This window comes from Ambystoma mexicanum, chromosome 7p (genome assembly GCF_040938575.1).
Source record: "Ambystoma mexicanum isolate Mex_15411 chromosome 7p, UKY_AmexF1_1, whole genome shotgun sequence".
NCBI lineage: Eukaryota > Metazoa > Chordata > Amphibia > Caudata > Ambystomatidae > Ambystoma > Ambystoma mexicanum.
Genome location: NC_090939.1, coordinates 255,227,213 through 255,252,114, shown reverse-complemented (window position 1 = coordinate 255,252,114; position 24,902 = coordinate 255,227,213). Strand labels below are relative to the sequence as shown.

General features: G+C 46.3%; 1 protein-coding gene across 1 annotated transcript in view; it reads right to left on the bottom strand.

Annotated features, from left to right (window-relative positions):
* PATL2 (PAT1 homolog 2) overlaps nt 1-24,902 on the bottom strand; it is a 1,529,270-nt gene that overhangs the window by 741,888 nt on the left and 762,480 nt on the right. Inside the window, exon 12 of the mRNA XM_069636258.1 lies at nt 23,514-23,634. Coding sequence (XP_069492359.1) covers nt 23,514-23,634 — 121 coding nt within the window. The remainder of the gene's footprint in view (nt 1-23,513; nt 23,635-24,902) is intronic.

Below are 24,902 nucleotides of genomic sequence, written 5' to 3'. Positions count from 1 at the left end.
TTTTATCAGCAGAAAAGCAGTGTTACGGCTTGACACGGTGTGGTTATTTTTGTCAGGTAGTCTAAGTGTTTCACGCATCTTAGGGCAGTTCAAGATATTTAGCACAGAATTTGGTCCAGGCCACATCTGTCGAGATACGGTCTCCATGAAGGCCGTCAGTTAAAATGTTCATGCGGTATATGTTCTACGCTACAGCGATCCACTCTGATTTCGTCAGGAGAAATTCCCTCTTCCAGGAGGTGGCGAGACAAACCTTGCGGCTCAGAGTAAGCTATTGGTAGTTCTCGGAAGTTGAGGGAGCGTGTTTTCTTGTTCTTTTAGACCAAACAGGATCATTAAGGGAGTCTTGTCCCTGTATATACCAGCCAATTCCTTGATCCAGCTAAGGACTTCATCCCAGTTTACTGGTGTAGCTGGACAGCTCCACCACATATGCCAGTAGTTGGCCTTGGTCCCACATCTGCGCCAACAGTGTGGGTCTGCACCCTGGTACGTTTTTGCCAGTCTTACAGGGTCGTATTGCCACCTGTGGAGCTATTTAATACCATGGAGTTTGTACTGGCAGGTGATAGACGAAAGGATGATTGGCTTTCTTTCAAAAACACAAGTTCGGACCAATGTAATTGCTTCATCACCATATAACACTTTCTTCAAAGGAACTACTTGTCAAGCTAGCACTTCAATCTTTCTCAATACTTCTCAAAATGACACTTGTCAGAATAGCAGAAATGTACTCATCTCAGTGATGCCACCGTTTGTCAAACAAATGATAAAGTATATGGATTCTCTTAATTCAACAGAGGTTTTTTTAGAACATCTTTTACCACAAAGAAAATGTATCAAACCACCATCTTCTTTCATGGTCCACCCGCCTGCCAGGACTAACCACTATGAGCACTTTCCTGGTATACTGGCCTGCCATCAAGAAAACGCCTACAAATAACCTCAAACTTGATGGCAATATTGATTCCAGTATTTTCCAAACCAATCTCTCAGTATGGTTTCACAGTCACATGGCTGTTGGCTAATCTGTTGGAACAGGAGAGTTCAGGAAAAGAGAAAGGTTGGTTGTCGTCCGTGAAGAGCTGTTACGAGAACTCCAAGGAGGAAATTAGTTAGATAAGAGCAATGGTGTAGAGTGTAAAGAGGAGAGGATCCAAGACAGACATGTGGAACACCAATAGCTTGATGAATGAGTTGAGAAATGTTCCTGGAGACTTGGTAGGATTCAATCTGTACGAAGAGTTTGTGTCTCTACTCACATCATGTTGTCGACTAGCACCTGCAATTCTGTGCCATTGACATATAGGGCCTGTGCATCAGCCATTTCCGATGTGTGCGAATGTTTATGGATGGGTTATAACCTTTTCACCTGCAGGGACTTTGCTAAAGGAATTTGGCAGCGTTGCTTACATTCCTTCAAACCACTGCATCTTCCGTCGGCAGTGACCAAATTGTCAGTCGCCTGGGTGTGTCCACCGTCAGGCACGGCTCTGCCATTTATTTAGTTCTGCTTATAAAGTGCAAGTCACAGGCACAAGGGCATAGCAGCACTAACAAGACGTACAACATACAATAGTAACAATTGAAACTGTGCCTAAAAAAGGAGAAGGGCCCTCCGCCGACCAGGGCCAGGGAGCAGAGCTGACATTGAACTGGGATTCATCTAAACAGCCTGGTTTTCAGGTCCTTTTTAAATGGAAAAAAATAATGGCATAGCCGAAAGGCGAGAGGCAGCGCATTCCAACTCTTAGGGGCAGCATAGGCAAATGACCCCTCATTGACCCCTACCAGTTTGGACCAGTGTACTAAATAAACCTGCATTATTAGATTTCTTTTTTCAAATTAAACTATCTTTTTCCAAAAAACAATGCACAGTATTGCCAATTATCAGTATTAGACCAACATTATCCACTTAACAATGGAAATGTCCCCCCTGTATAAAGACCCCATTCCATCCCCACCCCCATCTTTTCCTGTCACAACCACCTGACTCCAGGAAATCTCCGAGTATGGTTCGTCCAAGCTGTTCCCCTTTAGAAACCAGCATTTTATCACGGACCTGTGCTTCTTAAACACCACAGTTCTTGCACATTTGTAGAAGTACCACCTCGCACCACCTATGCCTCTCCCTCAGTTCCCTCACCAGTTTTTTGACCTCCAGTTCAGGTTTCTGTTGACACATCTGTTCCAGAATTACCACCATACAGTTTCAGCTCCTGCCCCCACCATTTATAGCTGCTGTAATTCTCTCCATCACGTATATACTTTTCCCGACATTTACCCATTCCCTCTTCCCCAGTAGCAGTAACCTCTTCCAGTAACTTGCCAATCATGCACTGCCCGCTAATATAAAGTGTGGTAGCCATGGAAGGCTGCGGAATTCCCTTTCATTGCCCTCCAGCCCAAATAGTACCAACAGTGGCATCTTTCTTCGGGAGATTGCCTCCAGTACCTTTATCCATCCCAGCACCTCAGAGTACATTTGAACCCTCTCACAGCCCCACCACCTATGCCAATAATCGGCCCGCTCCCCACATTCATGCCAGCGAGAGGATTTGCCTCCGGGAACATCTTTGAGAGACGCACTGGGTCATACTGCCATCTATGGAGAAGTTTAATTGCATGAAGTTTATAATGGCACGCAATGGAACCCCTGTAAGCTCTACGTCACATCTGGGCCCACAAGTAGTCATCCAATTCAGCTCTCAAATCTCACTGCCATTTCCTACGAAGCTTCTCCATGCTTCACCTGCTCACTTCCAGTAGTGCAATATATAAAAGGACGAAATTAAGCCCATTTTCCCTTTGAGTACAGGACCTTCGCTTGGGGGGGGGGGGAGAGTTCCCTCTGTGTCATATCTTTCCAGGGCTCCGCCGTGATCACCCCCTTCAATTGTAGGTATGAGTACACCGAAAGTCTCCCTGTTCCCAGAGCTATCTCCAAGTTTACCAACGAGATGAAGTGGCCATTCCTCCACAGCTGGCCAATCCTTGTTAACCCCGCCTCGAACCATGTTTGAAACCGGTCCGGGTTTGGGATCAGATCCCTTACCCCCAGAACTCACAAGTGGTGCATCGGGGAGGGCCATGTTGTCACACCCCTCATCTCCAGGCCCTTTATCCAACTTTTCCAAGTAACCCCAAGAATAGGATGTTTCCTGATCCTTCTCTGGATTCGATCTCTTGGTACTCAGATCCACTCCCCAGTCGTCCCTGAACGAAGATGGAAATTGTCCAAGTCCACCCATTCGGTGTCCCGCCATTCCCTCTGATGCGGAATTAGAACCCTAGGTTGTGCCGCTTTGTAGTTTAGGTATTTATTTATTTACATTTATAAAGCGCACAAACAGCCCTTAGGCCTTGTGGCGCTGTTGCAGTAGGCTTACCTAGTTGCGAGAGTATCACAGAAAAGTGAAGTGCAGACAATAATAAAACAATGAATAACAACGAACAGTAGGATTACAAGTTGAGGAATGAGTTTGCAGAAAGTTCCGTGGGGAGCCAGAGAACCCCAAATGGGAAAGCAGATTCAGGTAGAAACAACGCGGTTGTTTTCCGCAATGCCGTGGATTTTTTAATTTAAACGTTTTTAAAGCTGCAGTTTTATTTCTAAGTTTTCCGGGCTCCTCCAGCCCGGAAAACTTAGAAAAAAAAACGCAGCTAGTGCTTATTTTTTGTAAAAAAAATAAATAGCACTTACCGAGATTCAGCTGCAGCTTTCCTGCTCTGGTCTCCGGTCCCCGTCCTCCGCCTACAGCACTAATGAAGGGAAAGCCACCCAGCGGTAGCCTTTGTTTACTACAGCTGGCTGGCTTTTCCTTCATTAGTGCCGCAAAAGCAAAAGCCAGCACAGGAGGGCCTCCATTTCACAAAATGGCTGCGCCCCTGTGCTTGCTTTTTCGAATTTTGAGCTTGAATAGCTCAAAATTTTACATAGGAAGTTTTAAAACGGAGAATGCTAGTATTTTCTTTTTTATGTGGTCTATCTATTTTTTAAATACAAATTTTTACTAGACCATCCCTTTAAGGAATGAGGAGATCGATGCTGTGGCTTCATGGGAGAAGGGAGCAGAATTTATGAGATGATTACACAGGTTGTCATGGTCCACGAGATCAAAAAGAAGCCGACAAGTCTAGTAGAAGGAGAAGTGCCGGTTTACCGTTGTCCGTTATGTCACTTAGTTGGATCTTGAGATCCAATAGGGCAGACTCCGTCCCATGGCCTGGGAGGAACCCAGATTAGCTTGTGCCCAGGAAATGATTTGCTTCCAAGAACGGCTTTATTTTCATGTAGGCAACTTTATCCAAAATTTTCAGCAGGAATGGGACTGTGGTGATGGGTCTAATTATTGGGGGATTCAGGGTCAAGGCTGGTTTTTGTTTTATAGTGGGCGAACCCACTCCTCTTTGAAGCAGGCTGGGACTATCTTGGTGTTGAAGGCAGCATTAAATGAAGGAGGTAAGGAATGGTGCTAAGGTTTCAGCACATTCTTTGACTAATCTGGCTGGGCAGACATCGATTTCACAATTGGACAGTTTGGTTTTCCGGATGATGTTCAGTACCTCAGTCTCAGTTACTTCCCTAAATGAGAAGAGTTTTCTTTCTTTAGTGACTGAGCTGGGCGTATAGCCCGCTGGTATGAGTTCTTGGGACAGGTCTTTGAGGTGGTCCCTGATTTCTTTCTGTAAAGAGTTCAATTTGATTAATCATGGCTGTTTGAACATTGGTGCACCAGGCTTCATCTTTAAGGAGTTCTTGTGTGTTCTGTGACCGGGGTGGACAATTCTTTAAAAATGGAAAAGAGCTCTTTTGATTCAGAGGTGGCATTGGAGATCCTATTGTTGTAAAATGAGGACTTACCTAGGGCGATAGCTTTTTTGTATTGATTCAATAGAGTTTTGAATGCTGTTAGTGTGGAATCCTGCTGCATCCTTTGCCATTTGCTCAAGGCTAGGCACTTAAGGGCACGTAGATCTTTGAGCTTGGTGGAAAACCAGGAATTTGCATGTTTTTCTTTTCGATTTCTTGACCTCTAGTGGGGCAATGGCATCCACTGCTGTCTGGAGCGCAGTATTGAAAACCTCAGTCAGCACAGAAGCGTTTGATAAAATGGGTGCTGTAGGGCTGGAATGTCTAGGTAAGGTAGGATCATGTCTTTGGTTAAGTTGCGTGAGCATCTGGCTGAGGCGGGTGGGACAGTGAAGGATGTTTTAGCAGCATTACTGTTGATGGGGATGAACAAGTGGATAAGGTGGTGTTCTGTCCATGGTGACCGAGTATTGGAGTAGGTATAGGTCTGGGAAGCCCACCCCCCTGTTCATCGGTAGTATCAGTATCTCATATGCCGCTCAGGCTTTTTTCCCCTGCCACAGGAGGCTGCCCATGACCTGCCGAAAGAATGAGTCTGGGATTTGAATTGGGAGCATTTCAAAGTTCATTTTTTTTTTTTTAAACAATTTTTATTGATTTTATTTCAACAACCAACACAAACCAAACTAACAGTGCACGTAGTAACATTTTCAATATACATCGCTTTATCCGTATCCACTGTTTCACCGATTCCCTCCCACCCTTCCAAGCCTACTCTCCCTCATGTTCTATTTCTTCATCTTGCAGTAGGAATTCCTTTTCAATGGTTCCTGTTGGATCCCGGTCACTTGACCCATCATGCCTGGGCCCAAATAATTCGGCTATTAGTGGTTTCCAATCTATCAATGTTTCAGCCTCCTCACCCACCCCCAACATGGATTGCTTCCTGTCTCAGCCCATTTCTGTAGGTCTTTCCACCATACTTCTATTCTTTGTCTATGGCATTCCTTCCACCCCATAGCAATTCTTCTCTTTGCGAGTTCATACGCCAGATCTTTGTTTACTCGCATGCTTGAGTTTACGTGGTCTAGGGAACCCCCTTATCAGGCAAGCCCACACTGTATCCACCACTATTTTAATCCCCTTTTCTTCCATCCTGTGTGCTATTTCTCCCCAGAATCTCTCTATTATTGTGCATGACCAGAACATGTGTACCATTCCAGCGTTTTATTTGTCGCATTTGGGGTATGCTTGTCGTCCTGCGTTTTTAAATTTGGCTATCCTTTGGGGTGTCAAATACACCCTGTGAGTTTTATATAATTGTATCTGTTGTAATCTAGCATTTGACACTTTTTTTTGTGGTGTCCTTGGGGTCGCTCCCACATCCCATCCCTCACTGGGGCACCCACTTCCTCTTCCCAGTCCTGTCCATGTTGTACCACTTCTTTACCCACTTTGGACATCATCAGCTCATATATTTTAGGTATTTCATGTCTCCCCTTTGCTATGTCATATATTGTGCCTATGGTGGCGTCCGGTTCATCTTCTAGTACTACTTCGGACCGTGTCTCTTTAATTTGCTGCACCACCCTATGGTATGTGATATACTGTCCTGTATGTAACCCTGTTTCCTCCAAAAGCCCCTCAAAATCCTTTATACTCCTTTCTTGCCACATATCGCCCATTGTTGCTATCCCCACCGGTTCCCAGTGCTTCCTGATCATTAGTCTTAGTTGCTTTTCTTTTCCCGCCAGTGGGAACCTGCGGGGAACACTGGGATGGATTCTCCATTATCGGACAGCCTCTACGCCATATCTCCCACCCGAGTGGCATCGTCCTTGGGCGTGGTTCTATATCCGACCTGGGCAACCATATAATTTCTTTTAGGAAGAATGGGGCGCAGTCCAATCGGAACAGCCTGGTTTCTGAGGTCGGCTCCTCAGAGAGCCATTTAGCTACATATTGTAGCTGACTTGCTATGTAATATATTTCATAGTTTGGTAGTTTTAGACCCCCTTTCTCGTGAGTTTTGTAGCTTCCAAATGGCCACTCTGTTCCTTGTCCCATGCCAGAGAAATTCCCTGCATATGCTGTTAATCCTGGCAAAGAGTCGCCTAGGTATCAAGTATGGGATGTTCCCAAAATAGTGCAACAGTCTTGGCAGGACCACCATTTTAAACATTGCTCCCCCCGTCCCATTATCGCCAGGGGGAGCTTCACCCAGAACTTCATACTATTTTCAATATTCATGATAGCTTTCTCAGTGTTATATTGATGCTCTGCTTCCACCGTATGATACAGGTCTATCCCAAAATATCAGAACGTGCCGACCTACCATGGGATCACCAAGATCGCCAACTGCTCTAACGGGATCCCTTTATACCTGCCCAGTGGACATACACAAGATTTTGTGGGGTTCACAGCTATGCCTGAAAGCCTTGCAAATCTCTCATCACTTCCAGGACATACTGGAGGTTTTCTTCCGGGTGGTGTAAATACAACAACATATCATCAGCGTACAAGGAAATTATGTGCGGGTCCCCCTTTATGGTGATGCCTATTATGTCATACTACTGCCTCAGGTATATCGCCAGGGGCTCTAGGGACAAAATGTACAGCATGGGGGACCACGGGCATCCCTGCGTAGTGCCTCTACTGAGTTGCCACCTCTCTGATATTACCGCATCTGTCTTAACCCTGGCCAGTGGCGCGCTATATAATAGTTTAGCCCATTTGAGATATTCCAGCCCTATTCCATAATTGGTCAGGGCCGCAATAAACCATGGCCATTTGACAGAGTCAAAGGTCTTTATTGCGTCCAGCGATACTATTGCCATCTCGCTCGCATCCCTGTTTGTGTGTTCAATGACTCTGTGGAGTCGCCTGAGATAGATGGATATGTTCCTGTTGGGGACATAGCCGGTCTGGTCGGGGTGTATTAATTTATTAGACCCTCCGCATTCTGTTTGCCAAGACCGCCGTTAATATTTTACTGTCCTGGTTCAACATTGACAGGGGTCTGAAGGAGCCGCACTCACAGCCAGGCTTATTGGGTTTGGGCAGTGGTATGATAATCGCCTCCCTTAGGGACTCTGGTAGTTTTCTGACTTCATATGCCTCATTTAGCATCTCTAGGAGCAGGGGGGGCAGGGGTTTTACTGGTGGGTAGTTGCCTCACTACCTCTTCCAATTCCTCTACATTGATCGGTGCGTCCAGCTCCTCTCGCTCTTCTGCGCTAATCTGCGGCAATCCATTATCCTCCAGTGTTTCTCTTATTTCCTTGCTGTCGCTTTCCTCTGCATCTCCGTACAGGAGTCAGTAATAATCTGCGAATTCCCGATTAAATCCCTCTTGGGCGTCTACTATGCACCCATCATCTTTCGCTATCGTTCTGATAGTTGGTATAGGAGTCTCGCTTTTATATAGCCATGCCAGGACTCTCCCTGGATTGTCCCGTCCTGCATGCTGCCTCTCTATGTACTTTTTATAGATGAGATTACACAATCTTTCCCAGTATCCCACGCATTTCTGTTGCAGCTAAATGATTGCTTCATTATCTTCCTTGGTATTACCTACCCTTTTCAATGCTGTTTCTAGCTCCGTTTCCGCTTCTTGTAGTTCTACCAATATCCCTCCTTGTAGTCCCTTGGACTTGGCTATAGCTATCCCCCTCACTAACACTTTAAAGGCTTCCCAGAGAATGCCCGCTGTCTCCACACTGCCAGTGTTGGTCTCGAAATAGCTTATTTCCTCTCTCATGTCCTCCCTAAAAATAGTATCTTTCAACGCCTCTGCTCAGAGGCGCCATGTCGGTATCTTTGCTCTCGGGGGTTGGTATTGCCATACTAGTATCAGCGGCAAGTGGTCTGAAAGGACCCTCGCTTTATATTGTGCCTGCGCTATTTCTGTCACTAGTTCATGTGTGGCAAACACATAGTCCAGCCTAGTGTGTAGGTTCTGGGGGGCTGAATAGCGCGAATATTGTCTATCCTGTAGATGGGGTGACCTCCACGTGTCCTCTTACCCAAAATCTGCTAACAATGACTGCAATGTCCTGGCAGCTGGGGGGGGAGGGGTCTATCTATTTTGGTATCTGATCTATCCATTTGCGGGTTTAGTACACAATTAAAGTCTCTCCCCCCCAAATCACTGCCCCCCCCACCAAAGTTCACACTAAGTTTGCTATATAGGGTTCTTAAGTATGCCGCCGTGTCCTGATTTGGGGCATATGTCTTTATAATACATATTTCCTTGTTTTCCACCGACCCCTTTATTATAACCATCCTTCCATCTGGCTCAACTGTAGATTGCAATAGCTGAAACGGGACATGCAGTGCAACCCAGGTAATCACCCCTCTAGCATAAACTGAAGGTTGCGCCCACAACAGTCCCCCTACTCATGAGGTCCAACCAGACCGAAACACGTGTCTGGGGATGCTGTTGGTACTCTTGTTCAGAGGAGAATTGTCTAGCATTTCGGTGCAGGACTGCCCCAGGGCAGGACAAAGACTGATATGTTTGGGATATTTCTTCTCTGTGAAAGATAGTGAGCTAAAGACTCTGGGTAAGTCTCTCGTAAACAGGACTAAAGTCTGGCAGAGGGACTCCCAGGACCCCGCTTGTTAATTTGCCCCTCCACTTCTTCCGGATCACTTCCAACTTTTCTTGCGTTAAGTGAGTCTCCTGTAGCAAGGCTATGTCTATTTTCTGCCTACGCAGATACATCACAACCTTATTTCTTTTTAAATAGCTATTGAGCCCTCTAACATTCCAAGTAACTACTTTAAGTTCTCCCATAACATATTAGGTTCCCGCTCTTCCCTCCGCAAGTACAGTCCATGTCTAAATTCCTCCCTCTTTACATGTAGGCTCGTTCCCCAGTATAAAAGTTCATCTTTATCTAGTTTAACCATCCTAGCCATGATATTCTCAGCTTACCCCCACCTCGCCAGGTTATCGAATAGCCTTGTCAACAGTGGGCATGGGGGGTGGGGAAGATTTGCTTCGTAAAAGTCCCCCATCCTTCTTGTGACATTTATTCCTAGGTACCACAGTTTATACTCCATCTTCATTCCTACTGCGGTTAGGTCCGCCTATTGTCTTCCCCCTCTGGGTCCAGTGAGAAGATGATGGATTTTCCTTTATTTTAAAGCCTGCAAAGACCTCATGTTGCTCCACAATTTCCACCGCTGCTGGAACCGAGACACCGGGTTTCTAAGATGCAAGATATCATCGGCATATAAACCCTTATCCTCTACCCCACCCACGATAATTCCCTCCACCTGGGGGTTGTTGCGCAGGCTCTTGGCCAGGGGCACCAAACACAGCGCAAAAATAAGCAGCAAGAGGGGACAGCCCTGTTTGGTGCCCCGACCTAGCCCAAACCATTGTGAGCAATTCCCATTTGCAGCCACACATGCCGTCAGTTCCGAGTATACTGCGTCATGGTTCCCTGTAGGAACTTTTTCTCTATTCCAAACCTGAGAATAACCGCCCTTAGTAACCCCCAGTCCACTGTCAAATGCTTTTTCTGCGCCAACTGATGGGAGCGTGGGGTTCCCTCCCCGACTCAGGCCCCTTCGATCAGATGGAGGGTTTTACACATCGTGTCCGCTCTTTGTCAGCTCCTAATGAAACCCACCTAGTCCGCATGTAGCAACCTCGGCATGTAAGCATCCAGTCTGGTTGCCAGCACATGCGTGAACAGTTTTGCGTCCACGTTGAGGAAAGAGAGAGAGAGAGAGAGAGATCGAGCGATACAAGCTGCAAAGCCATGGATCCCTACCCTCTTTGGGTATAAACGAGATGAGTGCCCGCATGGATCTCCGGGCCTGTCTGGTTTCCGGTATGTTATTGAACAATTTGACCAGATGTATGGCCAGGGTCCCTGCAAATGTCTTGTAAAACCCTGCAGTGTACCAGTGCCTTACCCAAGTGTAATTTCTGTATGACCTGCACGATTTCCTCCCCCATGATGGGGTCATCCATCGATTTTGCCTCTTCATGGGTCAGTGCCGGCAGGGACACGTCCTTCAAATAGGGTGCCATGCCCTGACGATTGGTCCCTCCTCTGATATAGATCCTCATAAAAGTCGGAAAAACCTCAGACTATTCCCCGAGTGATGTCACTAGGGTGTCCTCCGGCCCCTCTAAACCGGCTATTCATCTTTCCGCTCTTTGGACTCAACTGCACTGCAGGCAGCGCATTCGCCTTGTCCCCTTTTTCATAATACTTTTGCTTTAGAAACTGGAGCTTCCATCTTGCCTTTCACTTCAATCCACTCCCCCACCCCTTCTTCCGTGGCTTGTATTCTTTCCTCTAAGGTTCCTATCTATGCACGCCGGCAATTTTTTAACCAGGTCCGCTCCCTCTTGTTACGTGCCCCCTCCCTCATCAGGAAATATCCTCCATGTCGTCTTGCCCGCATCCCAAACCGGACCCTGATACACCTCTCCTGTATCATTCAAGAGGAAATACTCCATCACCTCTTCAAGCGCCTCACGGAAGACTGTCCTTCACAGGGACTCATTGCACCTCCATATTGATCTCCCAGGGCTCAGGGCAAGTCCAGGGATACCATGTTGTGGTCTGACCATGCAATCGGGTGGATCTCAGAACCCAATGCCAACCTGAGAAGCGCTCTTGGCACACAAAATCTATCCTAATATGGGTCCCATGGGCGCGTAGTAAACTGTAAATCCTCGTTCCTGGGGGTAAAAAAAGTGTCAAGTGTCCCATAGACCATGTGAGTCAAAACAAGGCTGTAATCCATAACCGCCTCCACCCCCACGTGCGGCCCTTGCCTGTATTACCCTGGTTAGCCTGTCCCACTGCACATTTGCACATATGTTGAGATCCCCCACCTGCCCAACACCAGGTGTCCCATCACCTCTTTCAGACTTCTTGTTAGCATGGGCTTGGCAAAGCATATCTGACTATGATTAGGTGGCATACAGTGCCACAAATGTGAAACTCCCCCTCCGTATGAGACCCGACAGTAGAACAGTCCTCCTCTCTGGGCACCTCCACACTTTCACTACCTCCATTTTTAATCTCCTATGAAGCAGAATAGCGACCCCCCATTTCTTGAGTCCCCAGAACTCCAGTGTTCCGGTCCCACCAGACCACAGGGAATTCTCCTTTCTTCACCCTTGGAAAACCAGGTCTCTTGGAGAAAGAACATCATCCCCGATCTCTGAAAATTCTCTGGCCACTAGGGACCTCTTGGTCGGCGAGTTAAGCCCCTTAACATTCAATGTGAAGATCTGCAAACGATCATTCCCCTCCCCACTGTTTAGGTCCACCATCTTCCAACCTTCAGCATATCCCTTTGGACAGACCTCCTCAGACCCCCAAGTAGTCTTAGTGTGGCTCATGACAGCAGGTAATAATCTTTACCCCTACAGTTCTCCCCACCCGCCCCAAAGCAACACCCCTTACGCCTCCACCCTACCCCATCCCTTGCCGCGCCCTGTTTCTGCCAGTTACCAATTACTGGATGAATTCCTGACCACCAATAGGACCCAAGCCTCGGGCCAGCCATTGGAGCACCCATCAGAACCGAGAACCCCCCCCTTTCGTACCATAACATGTCAACCTGCCAACATTTCAGCATCCCAGCCTTCCCCATTCTAACACTCCCAACCAGACCAATCCGGCAGATAACCATTCCCCCTCAACAGGCTTCAATTGAGGGTCCATCCCATGGCCCTTAACGGACCTCCAGAACCCAACTGCCACCACAGAACGAAAAGAGGGGAAGGTCCACCAGGGACCAGTGGTCCCCCACTCCATACCCCTGGGGAGATGCAGAGGCGATGAGTCAAGTGTCCCCCGTTAAGCTTCCTGTATTTCCTCAAGCCCGGCACCTTTCGTCTCTGTGGTCCTTGTATGTGCCATTTCCTATCCTCTGGGCCCTTCGATTCTCCCTCTGATGCGGACTCCGCATCCTCATCAGTTCCCTGGTGACCCTGTGTATGTCCTTGTTGGAGAAGGGGAAGGCACATTGGTACCGTACCCCCTTCTCATTCAGCCATTTCGTGAGGGGTGCACACAGATGCGTCTATGACATTAGTGAAGACAGGTCCTGAAAAATCACCTCTTTGGCGCTGCCCAGTGTCACCGTGCCCACCCCCTCGCCTTCTCCAAGATCTTCAGATTGTCTGGGTAGTTATGGAACCGAGCCAGCACGAACCTCAGGCCTATGGCTGCTCCACCCACTCTGTGTACCCTGTCAATTTTAGGGTTGTCGATTGTATCATCTCCAAAGAGCACTTTCGCCATTTCCTGATCTACCCTTTGGAGATAGCTTTCCGTCTCCCCTCCTTCTCCGGCACCCCAAAGAATCGCAATTCTCGAAGTCGTCGATTTTAAGTGTGATCTCTCCTCTCAATTTCCACCATCCTCATGTCTATCTGGGTGTCCAAAGTTTCAAGAGAGAACTGATTATTTTCCACTGCTTGTAACATCTCGTCCATTGCGTCAATCCTGACGTTGATTTTGTCCACTTTTCCTCCAATGTCGTCCCTCATTCCTCAGATCTCCTCCATCAAGGAAGTCATGTCCTTCTAGATTGATACGGGGTCCTCCCCTCCTTCCTGCTTTTTCCTCCCTGTAGTAGTGCTCTCGGAGCCCTGGCCCTGTGAGTATTCAAATCGACCAACTTTCCCTTTCCAGTCCATAGGGGCTCTAGGGTCCACTATGTGGGCCAGGAAAGTACGCTTCACGATCTCCAGTAGTCCGAGCTCTTCTTTGGTGAGGCAAATACTTCCACTGGATTGGGCCATGGGAGGCAATTTTATTGTAGTGTCCACCAGGGCGGGACAGGGCCTCAGTGCAGCTGGCGGACTGAGGGCCGTTAATCTGTGCCAGGCCAAATGCTGGAGGACATGTGCGGGGCTCGCGTGACCAGTCTCCATCGGTGCGCAGCTCCTTAGTGCCTCCTCCTCCCACTCCCACTCCTTGTGAACAGCTAACTTCGCCGTCCGACCGCAGATTCTCTCCAGCTTTGGAGCGGGGGCGCCCGCAGGCTCGTCTCTCCCTTGGGGGATATTCATTGCTGCCCATGGGTTGGGGGGGGGGGGGTGGGAACGAGTCAGGGGGGAGGCTCAGTCTCCCTTTAAGGTCCCAGGCCCGGGAGCTGGCGCAGCTAGGTACCGCTCGCCATGCACCCCCTGGTTGCCATCTCATTATTACATCTTAATGTCCTTCTAGCCGGGAACCAGGCAAGGCAATTTGATAGATAGGCTGAGCTTAATCCATATAGGCATCTGTGTGTAAAAACACAATAGGCGGAATGTCACTCTACTGGCTAGGTAGCCAGTGAAGTGCTCTCCTAGCATCTGTGACATGTATTTTTGTATTTTACCTTTGTTTCGCGCACATCACGTACCAAACTGTATAGCGGCACAGGAGGAACACCACATTCATGTAAAGCATGACCAAGCCCAGAAAGGGAGGCAACAAAAGGACAAGGATATAAAATAAAAATACCTGAACAAAAAGGCCTTCAGGGCTCTACAAAACTGAGTGCTTTGATGGTCCGGATTTCTATTGGGAGTGACTTTCAAAGTTTTGGACCAAAGTCAGCAAATCTTCTGTCTCCTATTGTTATGTACACGGAGTGGGGATCAACAGGAGAGGACAGTCTCTGGATAGCAGGTTTCTTGTAGGTTTGTAAAATTGAATCAATTCACGCAAATATGCCGGGGCAAGCCCATTCATACATTTAAATATACGGCAAGCTACCTTAAATCTAATATAATCTTCGACCGCTAGCCAATGTAAAGCACAGCAAGACAGAGAAACATGGGCAGTTTTGGCCAGCTTAAAAATCATCCTAATTGCTGCATTTTGGGCTTTTGGAATACCAGTCAACTGACTGTTGCAGTAGTCGAGGTGTGCATTAGTCCGGGCACCCACCATCGAGGCGTGATCATTCTCAGCGATATAGGGGGGACCTGTTTTAAGAGTCTCATAACATGATGCACTGCCTGGACCTTTGCTCCAACCTGGCATTCACTACCCAGATCATCCTGCCAGACAAAGACCAAGTTCTTAACCTTAGAAACACATTTTAAATGTGTTCCTAGAAGGGTCAGGACGGGCAGCTTCTTAGCAGCGGTAAGATGATGTCTTGGACCAAACAGAATCAGTTCAGTTTTGGCTGCATTTAGTTGAAGGCGATTATTGGACATCCAATGACCAACTTCATCCAGGCACTGCCCCAACTTGCTAAATGCTTCATCAAAATTAACAATCCTGATGAAGATTTGAGTGTCATCTGCATAGGAATGGCAATTCATCCCATGTCATCTCAGAATCGCCAGCAAGGGGCGCATGTACAAATTAAACAATTTGTATTTTATTGGACTTTATATAGCACTTTTAGCCAAAGCATTTTACATTGCTTCGTCTTGTATTACCTGTTGTGCTAAGTGAAAACTTGTGAGTCATAGCAGAGAACATTATACAAAACAATTTACTATGAAACAGACAATATAAATGAACAGGGTTGGACAGAGAACACTCTGCGACTGTCAGGTTGGTGACTGGAGAAGGTGGGATTTTAAAGATGTACGGAAGGAGGAGTAAGGTGATGGAGCGAACAGAGAGGGAGAAGATTCCAGTGAAGTGGGACAAGAAGTTCGAAAGAGTGGAAACGGGCTGTGTGCAAGGGGTAGGGGGAACAGTAAGTTGGTAGAGATCAGCGGAGCAGAGAGAACGAGAGGAGGAATAGAATTAAAGGAGGGATGCGAGGTGGGAGGGCAAGTCCGTAGAGGGATTTAAAGACAAGGCAGAGGAAGTTATATTTGAGTTGAGAGTGAAAGGAGAGCCAACCTAGTGAAGAAAGGGATGAGGAGGTGGAATCATGGTGGGAAAGAAGTCAGAACGGATGGCAGAATGGTAGATAAATATGCAACTAAGATGGATTTGAGAGGGGCTAAATGTGAAGAAGGGAGGCCAAAGAGGAGAACAGAACAATAGAAAAGTCGGGAGAAAATGAAGGACGATATTAGAAGCTTAGTGGCGTGAAAGTAAGGAAGGGACGAATTTTGTGAATGTTGTGTAGGTGGAAGCAGCAGGACCAGGAGGTAAGAGATGTGGTGAGAGAGGGAGAGGTTGGTGTCGAAGTGTAGACCAAGATTGCGGGCCGAAGGGGAGCTAGAAAGGTTGGAGAGAGGGTAGAGAATGGAGGGAGCAGGGTGGGTGTTTCTCACCCTGAACACTGAGAAAACAAAAGGTGAGTGATGATCCCTGCAGTACTCCACAATTCAACTTGACAGAATCTGACAAAAATTCACCCAATCTCACCTGCTTGTGACTATCTGTCAAAAATGATTTAAGCCAGCCAATAGCATGCTTAGAAACCCTTCCTTGCACTCGCAATCGATCTAGGAGAATCGGGTGATTCATTGCATCGAAGGCTGCGGACAAGTCCAGCATCACCAAAAGGGAGAGCTCGCTTTGGTCCGCAGCCACCAATAAATCATTCTGTACAGATAGGAGGGCAGTCTGTTCCAAATCTTGTTCTAAAGCCAGACTGGAACGAATCCAACAATGATTCTTGCTCCAGAAATTCCTGCAATTGCCCAATGCCCACTTTTTCAAGGATTTTTGAAGGCCAAGAAAGACCTGCTATCGGTCGATAATTAAGAAGAATCTCTGAATCTAAAGTAGATTTTTACAGTAGGGGTGCAACTATAAACATGTTTAGAGTATAGGGTTCTATCCCCGGCATCAGAGATTTGTTAATGAACCTGGTCTCAAAAGGGGTCAAATACAAGGATAGACATTTTGCTATTTAAGCAGGAAGAGGGAACAAAGTTGTTGGTAGGTTTAAGAGCCTCTAATAGTCCATGTACATTTCTTTATGATACTTGAGGGAAAACAAAGATGGGCAATGGGCTCTGTCTTTGCGGGTCAGTTAGTTCCACTGAGGATTGATCAACTGACAATCCAGAGGAGATTGTGGGCGAAGCCTGAGTTTTAGTAATCTCAATCTTAGTCCGTACAATTTTATCAATAAAGAAAGAAACAGAGGATAGCCTGCACAGAAGAGGGCTCAATTGATGTAACTTTACAAGTAGGGTTGTAGAATGTATAAACAATGGAGTAAAGTTTCTTGAGTAGATTATTAGCAGCCTTTAATTTTTTACAAAGAAAATTTCCCTTAGCTTGAAAGATGGCAGATTTAGGGCCAAGTGTGTTTTACTTGATTATGTCATTGTTCTTCAGACCCTTTACTGTTCTGACTGCATTGTTCTGAATCACCTGGAGGTGCACGATTACTCCTTACGCCCTGCAGCAGACTGGCCCCCGTAGTTCAATTTGGCACCGAAAATTGCCCTAGCCATGGAGTCACAATTATCCTGTGACAGACAGGGTCTCAACTGAGCAAGGAGTTTGAGGTAATAGGAGGTGGACGTGATCCAGGAAGCTCACATAAGCCTTCTTGTTCAGCTATCAATCATCACCCCCAATGTCTTCACTTTCGAGAGGGGGATTATGGTACATCTTGCAATGACTACCTCCCTGTAGTCTGGGGATAGTTTATGCAGGCGGGAAGCTGTCCCTATCATTACTTCTGTATTTGCATCATTCAGCACAAGATTATTCTCCAGCATCCAGGACTGAATCAGAGTGTAGACCTATTAATGGACCCTCTGTCCCTGCTGTAGTCCCCCGACAATGGGATGCGACACTGAGTATCAGTAACAGTACCCCATTAGAGTTCATGAGTTCAAACAGCAGGAGTGTGAATAGGTTAAACAAGACTGGGGAAAGGCAAGAATCCTGCAGCACCCCGCAGTGCACCTGAACGACATCTGCCCTACAATCATTCACAAAGACCCTTGCAGTTCGTTCTGATTGAAAGGATTCAACCCATTTGGCTGGTGTTGGAGAGCAACTGGCCAACTGCAAAAGTCTGGTGACCAGCAAAGCATGATCCACCAGGTCAAATGCCGCAGAGAGGTCAACTGGAGGAGGGCGGTGGATCCTTTGTCCACGATGTCCAGCATGTTGGCCTTGAGATCCGTCAGTTCTGTACTATGAGCCCTGCAAAAGCCTAAATGCTTCTGCCCTAAGATGTAGTTTTTATATGTGTTTGAAATGGGTCTATAATTTGTCGGGACATCTGGATCAAGAGATGGCTTTTTCAGCAATGGGGAAATCCAGGTTTGGGTCAGTCCTTTAAGAGAAATTAACCAGTTTTGTGAGCATAGGAGTAGCACACGATTTGGCCACTTTAGAGGGGAAAATATCTCCTTTACATGATGTAGGTTTGAGGCAATTCAGCACAATCGACATATCCCCCTCTGAAATCGGAGCGAAATGAAGAACAGATTTTATTTTTTTACTTCGTAGACGGATTGTGTCTGAGAATTGCTTGCCGATAAGTTCTATATTGTGCTAATATCAGCCTGATTTTTAACTTTATTATTTAAAACGTCCTGAACAGACAGGCACCATTTTTTGTCTTTAACTGTAATAGAAGTCTGCGGGCACGGGACCTCCAATTCCTTAAGGACTTTAAACACTACTTTAGAATCAGATTTAGCCTGTACTATCCTCTGATCCTATTCCTCTTTCTTTGCTTTAATGATAGCGGCTTTGTGCTCTTTAGCTGCCTTTGCGTATGATGGTTCATGCTGTGAAACAACTGTGCTGGCGCAAAGATCATAAGGAAGTATACAGTCAATCCATGTCAGTGGATGTCGGAAGTTTACATCGGCATATTTTTGGCAGTTTTAACAGCACACTCTAAATGAGCTCCAAGATTTGGGCATTTAATAATTTTACCAAACTTTTGACAATATTTTGGTAAAGCTGCAGATCCATATGGGCCAATGCTATTTTAGTTTTTTGGAGGCCTACATTTAAAAAAAATATTCATTGAGACTTAATTCCAAGAGTCACAGGTGCCACAACTCAAATGTTTTAATGTATGCATTTTCAAAAGGTGCATCGGTGGTGAGCCCAGAAGGGACCCTTTGATGGGGCACCCGCAGTTGGCCCCTAAATGTGCCTGGGAAGGTTTCCTCAACCCAGATACATGAAGTCGATGGGCTGGTCACAGAGGAGTTCTTGTAACCTGTTGAGTAAAATCGGTGTCCAGTCATTTTACCACATGAAACTACCAACTTGCTGAAAAGGACAAAATTGAGTTTTGTCCTCTTCCAGTTTCTGAAGTCGGGAAGGGCTTCTACCTTATCCTTGCAGTCTTTGTGCTGGAGAAAATAAATAAATAAAAAAGGGCGTGGCCATATTTGGTGTGAGCTACATGCATTCCCAGCTTGGGAGAACCTCATAGCCCATTATTAGCATGTACTGGTGTATACGGGTAGGTTTATTCAAAGCTGAAAATACAACCTGGCTGTTTGGTGGGTGGTTTGCCCTAAATGTTTGAATCTGATTGGAAAGCAGTCCCAAACTTGATAGGTGCCTGGCTGGTGTTTGACTAGAGGGTAGGGCAAGCACTGCCTGCTCATGTGTGCGTTTGGATTTGTATAAAGTGCAGAACCTATGCCATTACCTCATCGACAGTCTGATTTCATCATGCTGCTGCTGTTTTCTGAGAATCCCAGGAAGCTCTGCATAACAAACAGTCATCTCCTGCTACTTCAATCATAGTGAACCTGCAGATGTGCTCCATTCCTCGCCTGCTGGGGACAACCAGGAACCCCCCCCCTTCATTACCATGCTGCGGATGTCCTTAGAGGGGATTGCTGGAAAACTACCCCAGATCAGCTGCTGCTCTTCCTTGTGGGACCACTGTCAAAGACCAGTCTGGTGCTGTATGCTTGTCTCCTGCACGGGAACCATCTCATGCTACTAGGCAGAATAAATGCCTGCCTATAGACATCCTGCTTCCTTCGCTGCAGATAGAAGCACTGCGGTTGCCGACTTAAGAGACAAGGCCCCCCTTCTAGTCCATGTACTAGGGGGTTTGGAATAACTCCTGAGTATTGAGTAACTCCTGAACAGTGCCTCTCTGGTGCCATCCTTTCGGCTACTCCCCCTGTGGGGATTGTGAGGGACCCAAGGGCGTCCTCACTTATTTTCCCCTTGGAGCCTCCTCTTAGGTGGCATGGGAAGGGCCATCGCTTTTGAATCCAGACCCTGGGGGTGGATATTCGAGAGGATGATCTGGGTGAAGGGGACGTGGGGAGGGGAAGTGGTTAGGTGAAACATGGCATCCCCTTGCCAAATGGAAGGTTCAATTCTTCATGCCTTTGTAGGCTGTCAGCCCTTCCCATCATCTTCCCTCCAAAGTGACTCCCAAAATTATCACATCGACACTGGGACGAGGAAGAGACCAACTAGGAGGACACAACCTCATTTAGGTTAAAGAAACCCATCTTCACCTCATGTTAATACAGAAATATCAGTTCAGTACCAAGACAAGTAGGAGGCAACACAGAGTAATGCACACTTCTATTTCCAATTTCCCCAAACACCACTTTGGTACTGAGACGAGGAAGAGGGCTATGAAAGTATACTGTTGGAATAACCAGGCATGTCCCACTAATAGGTTTCCTCAAGGTCAGGCAATTGAACTAAATGACCCAGACCCGTGGGTCTTTGACAATCCCACAAGGTATAAGAAGCCTGTATGTGCAGCAGAGGAGCACAGGAGGGAACCCAGAGGCGGGTTGCCAAGATGAGCGGAAGATAAGCTGGCTGGAATAGCGAAAAGAACTGGAGCCGAAAGCAATGTTGGGCAGGAGAGAGACGCCATGGCAGAGACCTGTAACAAGAGGGTCAGGAAGGCCTGCCAACCCTCCTTGTTGGTTGCAGGCAGCAGAAGGTGTGGGTGCCGGGAACATCCAGCCGCAGCAGAACACCAAGAGAGGGAGCAGAGCCCTCTCCGGTCTCCGCAGAAGAGCGGGAACACAAAAAGCCAGACAGCAGTGCGTGGAGCCGGTGAGTGATAAGGGAAAACACAGACACCGGGGTGCTCCGGAAGAATGGGTAATTGTTATAAGCACTTTCGGAATGCAGAAGCAAGTGCTTTGTGTAAAGCAAACAAAGTGATCAGCAATTTTGAATGCTGCATAGAACCAAAGCAAGGTATTTTGATTATCGAACTGAGATACACTGACTTATTTATGTTGTGTAAAGCAGAAACAAGTTATGACTATTTCGGAGTGGAATGGAAATAAGGTGGTGCAAGTGAAATATCACAAAGTGAATTGTTGGAAACCAGTGTGGCAAAGCCAAGGAAAACCCAAGAAGGGTAGATCTCTCCTCCGTAGGTGCCTGCCTCTGGAATGGCCTCCCTAGCCCTCTCCAACTTAAGGTGGAACGCCTTAAGTTCCAGAAGCTTTGCAAGACCCTCCTTTTCTCTTCCTTCTTCCATCTCCCCGCCCCTGCTAATGTTCCCCTTCTGCCTCTTGCCTGGTTCCTTCAGATTCCTACAGGGCACCAGGCCCTGCCCTATGAGTCTGCTCTGACAACCAACACTCCCCCTTCCAACCTGCACTTGCCCTGCTGTACTATCCTGGCTGGGCTTGCACCCCTCGAGCCTTCCAGCCCCGTTCCTCACATTCAGCATGTGAACCTTCTGCCAATGCACTACTTGGGCTGTGCCCACCTAGCCTCCCATGGCACCCGCTTAACCCTCCGGCACTCCACCCGCCCCACTCTACCCTGCGCTTCTGCTACTGCACTTGCATGATACGAATGTCACAAGGCCTAGTAGGACTGTTTTTGTCTCGTCATCCCTGTACCCCCGCCCCCTTGTCTTGGTGCGCCTTGAAACACTGTATAGGCACATTATAAAAACCTAATAAATATGAAGGAGAAGCCAAGTGTTGAGCACAATTAAAATAGTTCAAGGATCACAGGTTAAGTGAAAACCTGTTTTGGCGAAAGCCAGGAAAACACACAAGGTATAACAAAGAGAATGGTGGCAAACTAGGCCACGGCAAAGTGCTGGACCACCCGTCTTAAGTTGAATGAACCTGTTTGAGAATACATTTTAATCTGTTGTCTGTGTCTTGCTTCATGATGCCTTAACAGGATCCTCCCGACCTGACCTGGAAGGGGACGAGGGGGGTGTCTGATCCTCCTTGTCTCGCTAGGACCAGCCTTTGTCCCTGCTGCTCGTAGCTGGAAACCTAACCCCCACTTGGGTACAACATGCTTCGCGCTAAAGGCACCACTTGAGTTAGTCCTCTGAGGATCAACAGGGATCAATCATCCCTTTTTGTCAGTTTACTGCAATCCTGCACTTCGTGTGCACACCCCTTCACTTTAGGGCCTCTTCGTGGGTAGCACTGAACAGACATTAACACGCTGGCTTCAGATGCCACTGCAACCATCTTTGAACTGGTCCTATGGACGGGCAAACCCTAGAAATCCTTACCAGTAACCCTCAATGTTAGCCTATGGAGTGCTGAAAAACATTGAAACACTTCTGTTAGGTTTACTCAACTGTAATGGTGGTAACTATTGGCTGATGCAACTTCCAGTCCTTAAATAACCTGTTTTTGTCCACCATGGCGCATACATAAGTATTTTAATGGTTTATGTAAATGGTGTTTGCACAGGTTCCCCCTGAGCCACTGGGTTTATTGGTTTGGGGTCAACCCTATTTTTATTTCTGACCACCTAAGCGAACTAAGATTTTTCTATGCTATTTTGGCGACACTGAGAATACATGGTGGTGCACTGGGAATTATAAGTATGTTACTTATTTGTAATTACTGCTGCAGGGTCTGGTATTCCTAGGCAAAAAGGTGATTTACCCATTAGGTGAATTATCAATGCATCCGTCTGCTATTTACAGGTCCTAGTGTCACAACAACAATTACTTAGCTTTTACAAGATAGTAGCAATAGTGTTAGAATTACTTAACTGTAATTGTGTGTGAGGGCCTCCTCCCATTCCTGAGAGAAAAGTGGGCATTTGCAGGTTAAGGTCAACTTGTAAATAACAGCTGCATAACCTGTAACCTTTTTCCCATCCCCACTTGTGCAGACTTCAAACTTAGCAGTTAGAGGCCCATACCAGGATTAAAAATGTGTTATGTACCCACCACCCCTCCCCGCAACCCCAACTGGGTGAACCTGGTTTGATGTTATGTGCTGGTGAAAGAAATACATGTGTTCCATTTCATTTGATTGTATATAACTCATTTGCTCAGTATTTGTCTAATACACCATTCTGTTTATAACAAACAGTGCAGATATTACCTTCATTGTACTTGTGGTTCTTGGCAGGCCTAGGTCCACACTACTTCCCCTCATTAAAGTAAGCTGGACTGCTCTGTCAAGATATCAAGAATCAAACCTAGCTTGGTGTAGACTGCTCTGCAACCTTAGGGAATTCTCCCTGAAGGGCTCACCAGAGTCCGTCCAGGAAAATACCTGTAGCATAAGATCATTAAATCATGGAATCCAGTAATCAAACTCAGTCGTAACGGTTCAGTAGTTTGCAAATCTTCAAATCCTGTTGATCCAGGGATAAACAATGTATGCATCTATGGTGTATGACAGTATACACATAAAATTAACCAAATGTATGAGATCCAGTTTAAGCTGCCTAACCCACAAACGCATGCCTTATTTATAGAAATAAATATTCTGCAGTCTTTCTAAAGAGAATTAACATGGAAAATAAATTCAAAGGTACATTTTCTCAGTAGTACATATAATCTTGCACTTGTACCAGCCACACATCATATACTGTACCTGGTTCATAGGTCTCTGCCTTCTGAATATAAGGTGTAACTAGCTTTGTAGGTTCACGTTTAATACGCTCCCCAAGGAGCTCCTCCTCTGCTAGTTTTCGCTCCAGCTTCTCATAGTAGGCCTGTAGAGGAAGAAGCAAGTTGGAGAGAAAGCTTTAAAATGCTAGATTAAAGAGTTTCTTTTTTTTTTTAACACTCATAACCCGCCATCCCCCCACAAAAGGCAGAAGAATGGTAATATTTGCAATAGCATCTCAACAAACATGAAAAACTACGTAACTCTCCTTCCCAAACTGGTTGAAAATAATTGCCTGAACAGGATTTTCTTTCTGTCCTGCCAGAAAGTTGATCACTGTGTCTCTAATGCATTTTAGAAAGACGGTCTCTGTCACCTCGCATTCAGGCCAGCTGCTATAAATGGATAGCCAACCTCTACACCATTCTCAATTGGCCCCCCCCCCTTCAGTATTAGAAGGGTAGTGCAGCGCATAAGGTGACAAGGATGGAAGGGTGGGCGTTTTGAGGGAGAGTGCAGAATAAGAACTGGAATTACCATGCAAGTACATTTTTCATTTTATTGTACCACCATGCCGACCTGGTTGCAAATTAGATTAAATTGATAAACATTGGAAAAGGGAAAAAGCATATACCAACTAGCATTTCTCTCTAAATTCACAAATTCAGAACTATTGTCTTTGGAAGTGCTGGGTATATTAGGTTTTCCAAAGATGATGCTTGCGCTTCACCACTGCCAGATTACCAAGCGATCAGTCTGTTCTGCAGCCTTATTGGCGTTTCAATTTACCTGGCCAGCTCCTAAAATGCATGCAACAGATATCAGTCACATCTCAACTGCATACTGTGACGAATCTGGGCTATTCGTCCCTTCTCCCCAGGGTGGAGTTACCCCCTTTGAGGCTAGGGAGGTGAGCTTGCTAAAAAAGACCCTACGTAAGGGTCTGGGAAATTGGCACCTCACCGGTATTGACTCCCCTCTAGGGGACAAGAACTCCCATTCCTATAAGGAACTCCCTATATTTTGATAATTTAATTGCATATGCTTTATGTATAAACCTTCGCACTACACAAAAAACATACATATCTAAATCGCACATAGAAGATAATCCATCATAACAACATTTAAGGAGCATACAGCTTCTCAAGCACATTGTGATGCAGAAAATACAAAAAATATTAAAACAAATTTAAATCTAAAAGCATTCAAAAATGATCGGTTCAATCTGAAATCTTACAATAGTTACCAGTACATAGTACTATGGCCACAATTACTTTCGATATAGATTTTTAAGATGTAATGTATTGCGCCATTGCCCATCACAAACACAGACCAGTTACGCAATCAAAGGTGATTTTCACAAGTGCCAACTTC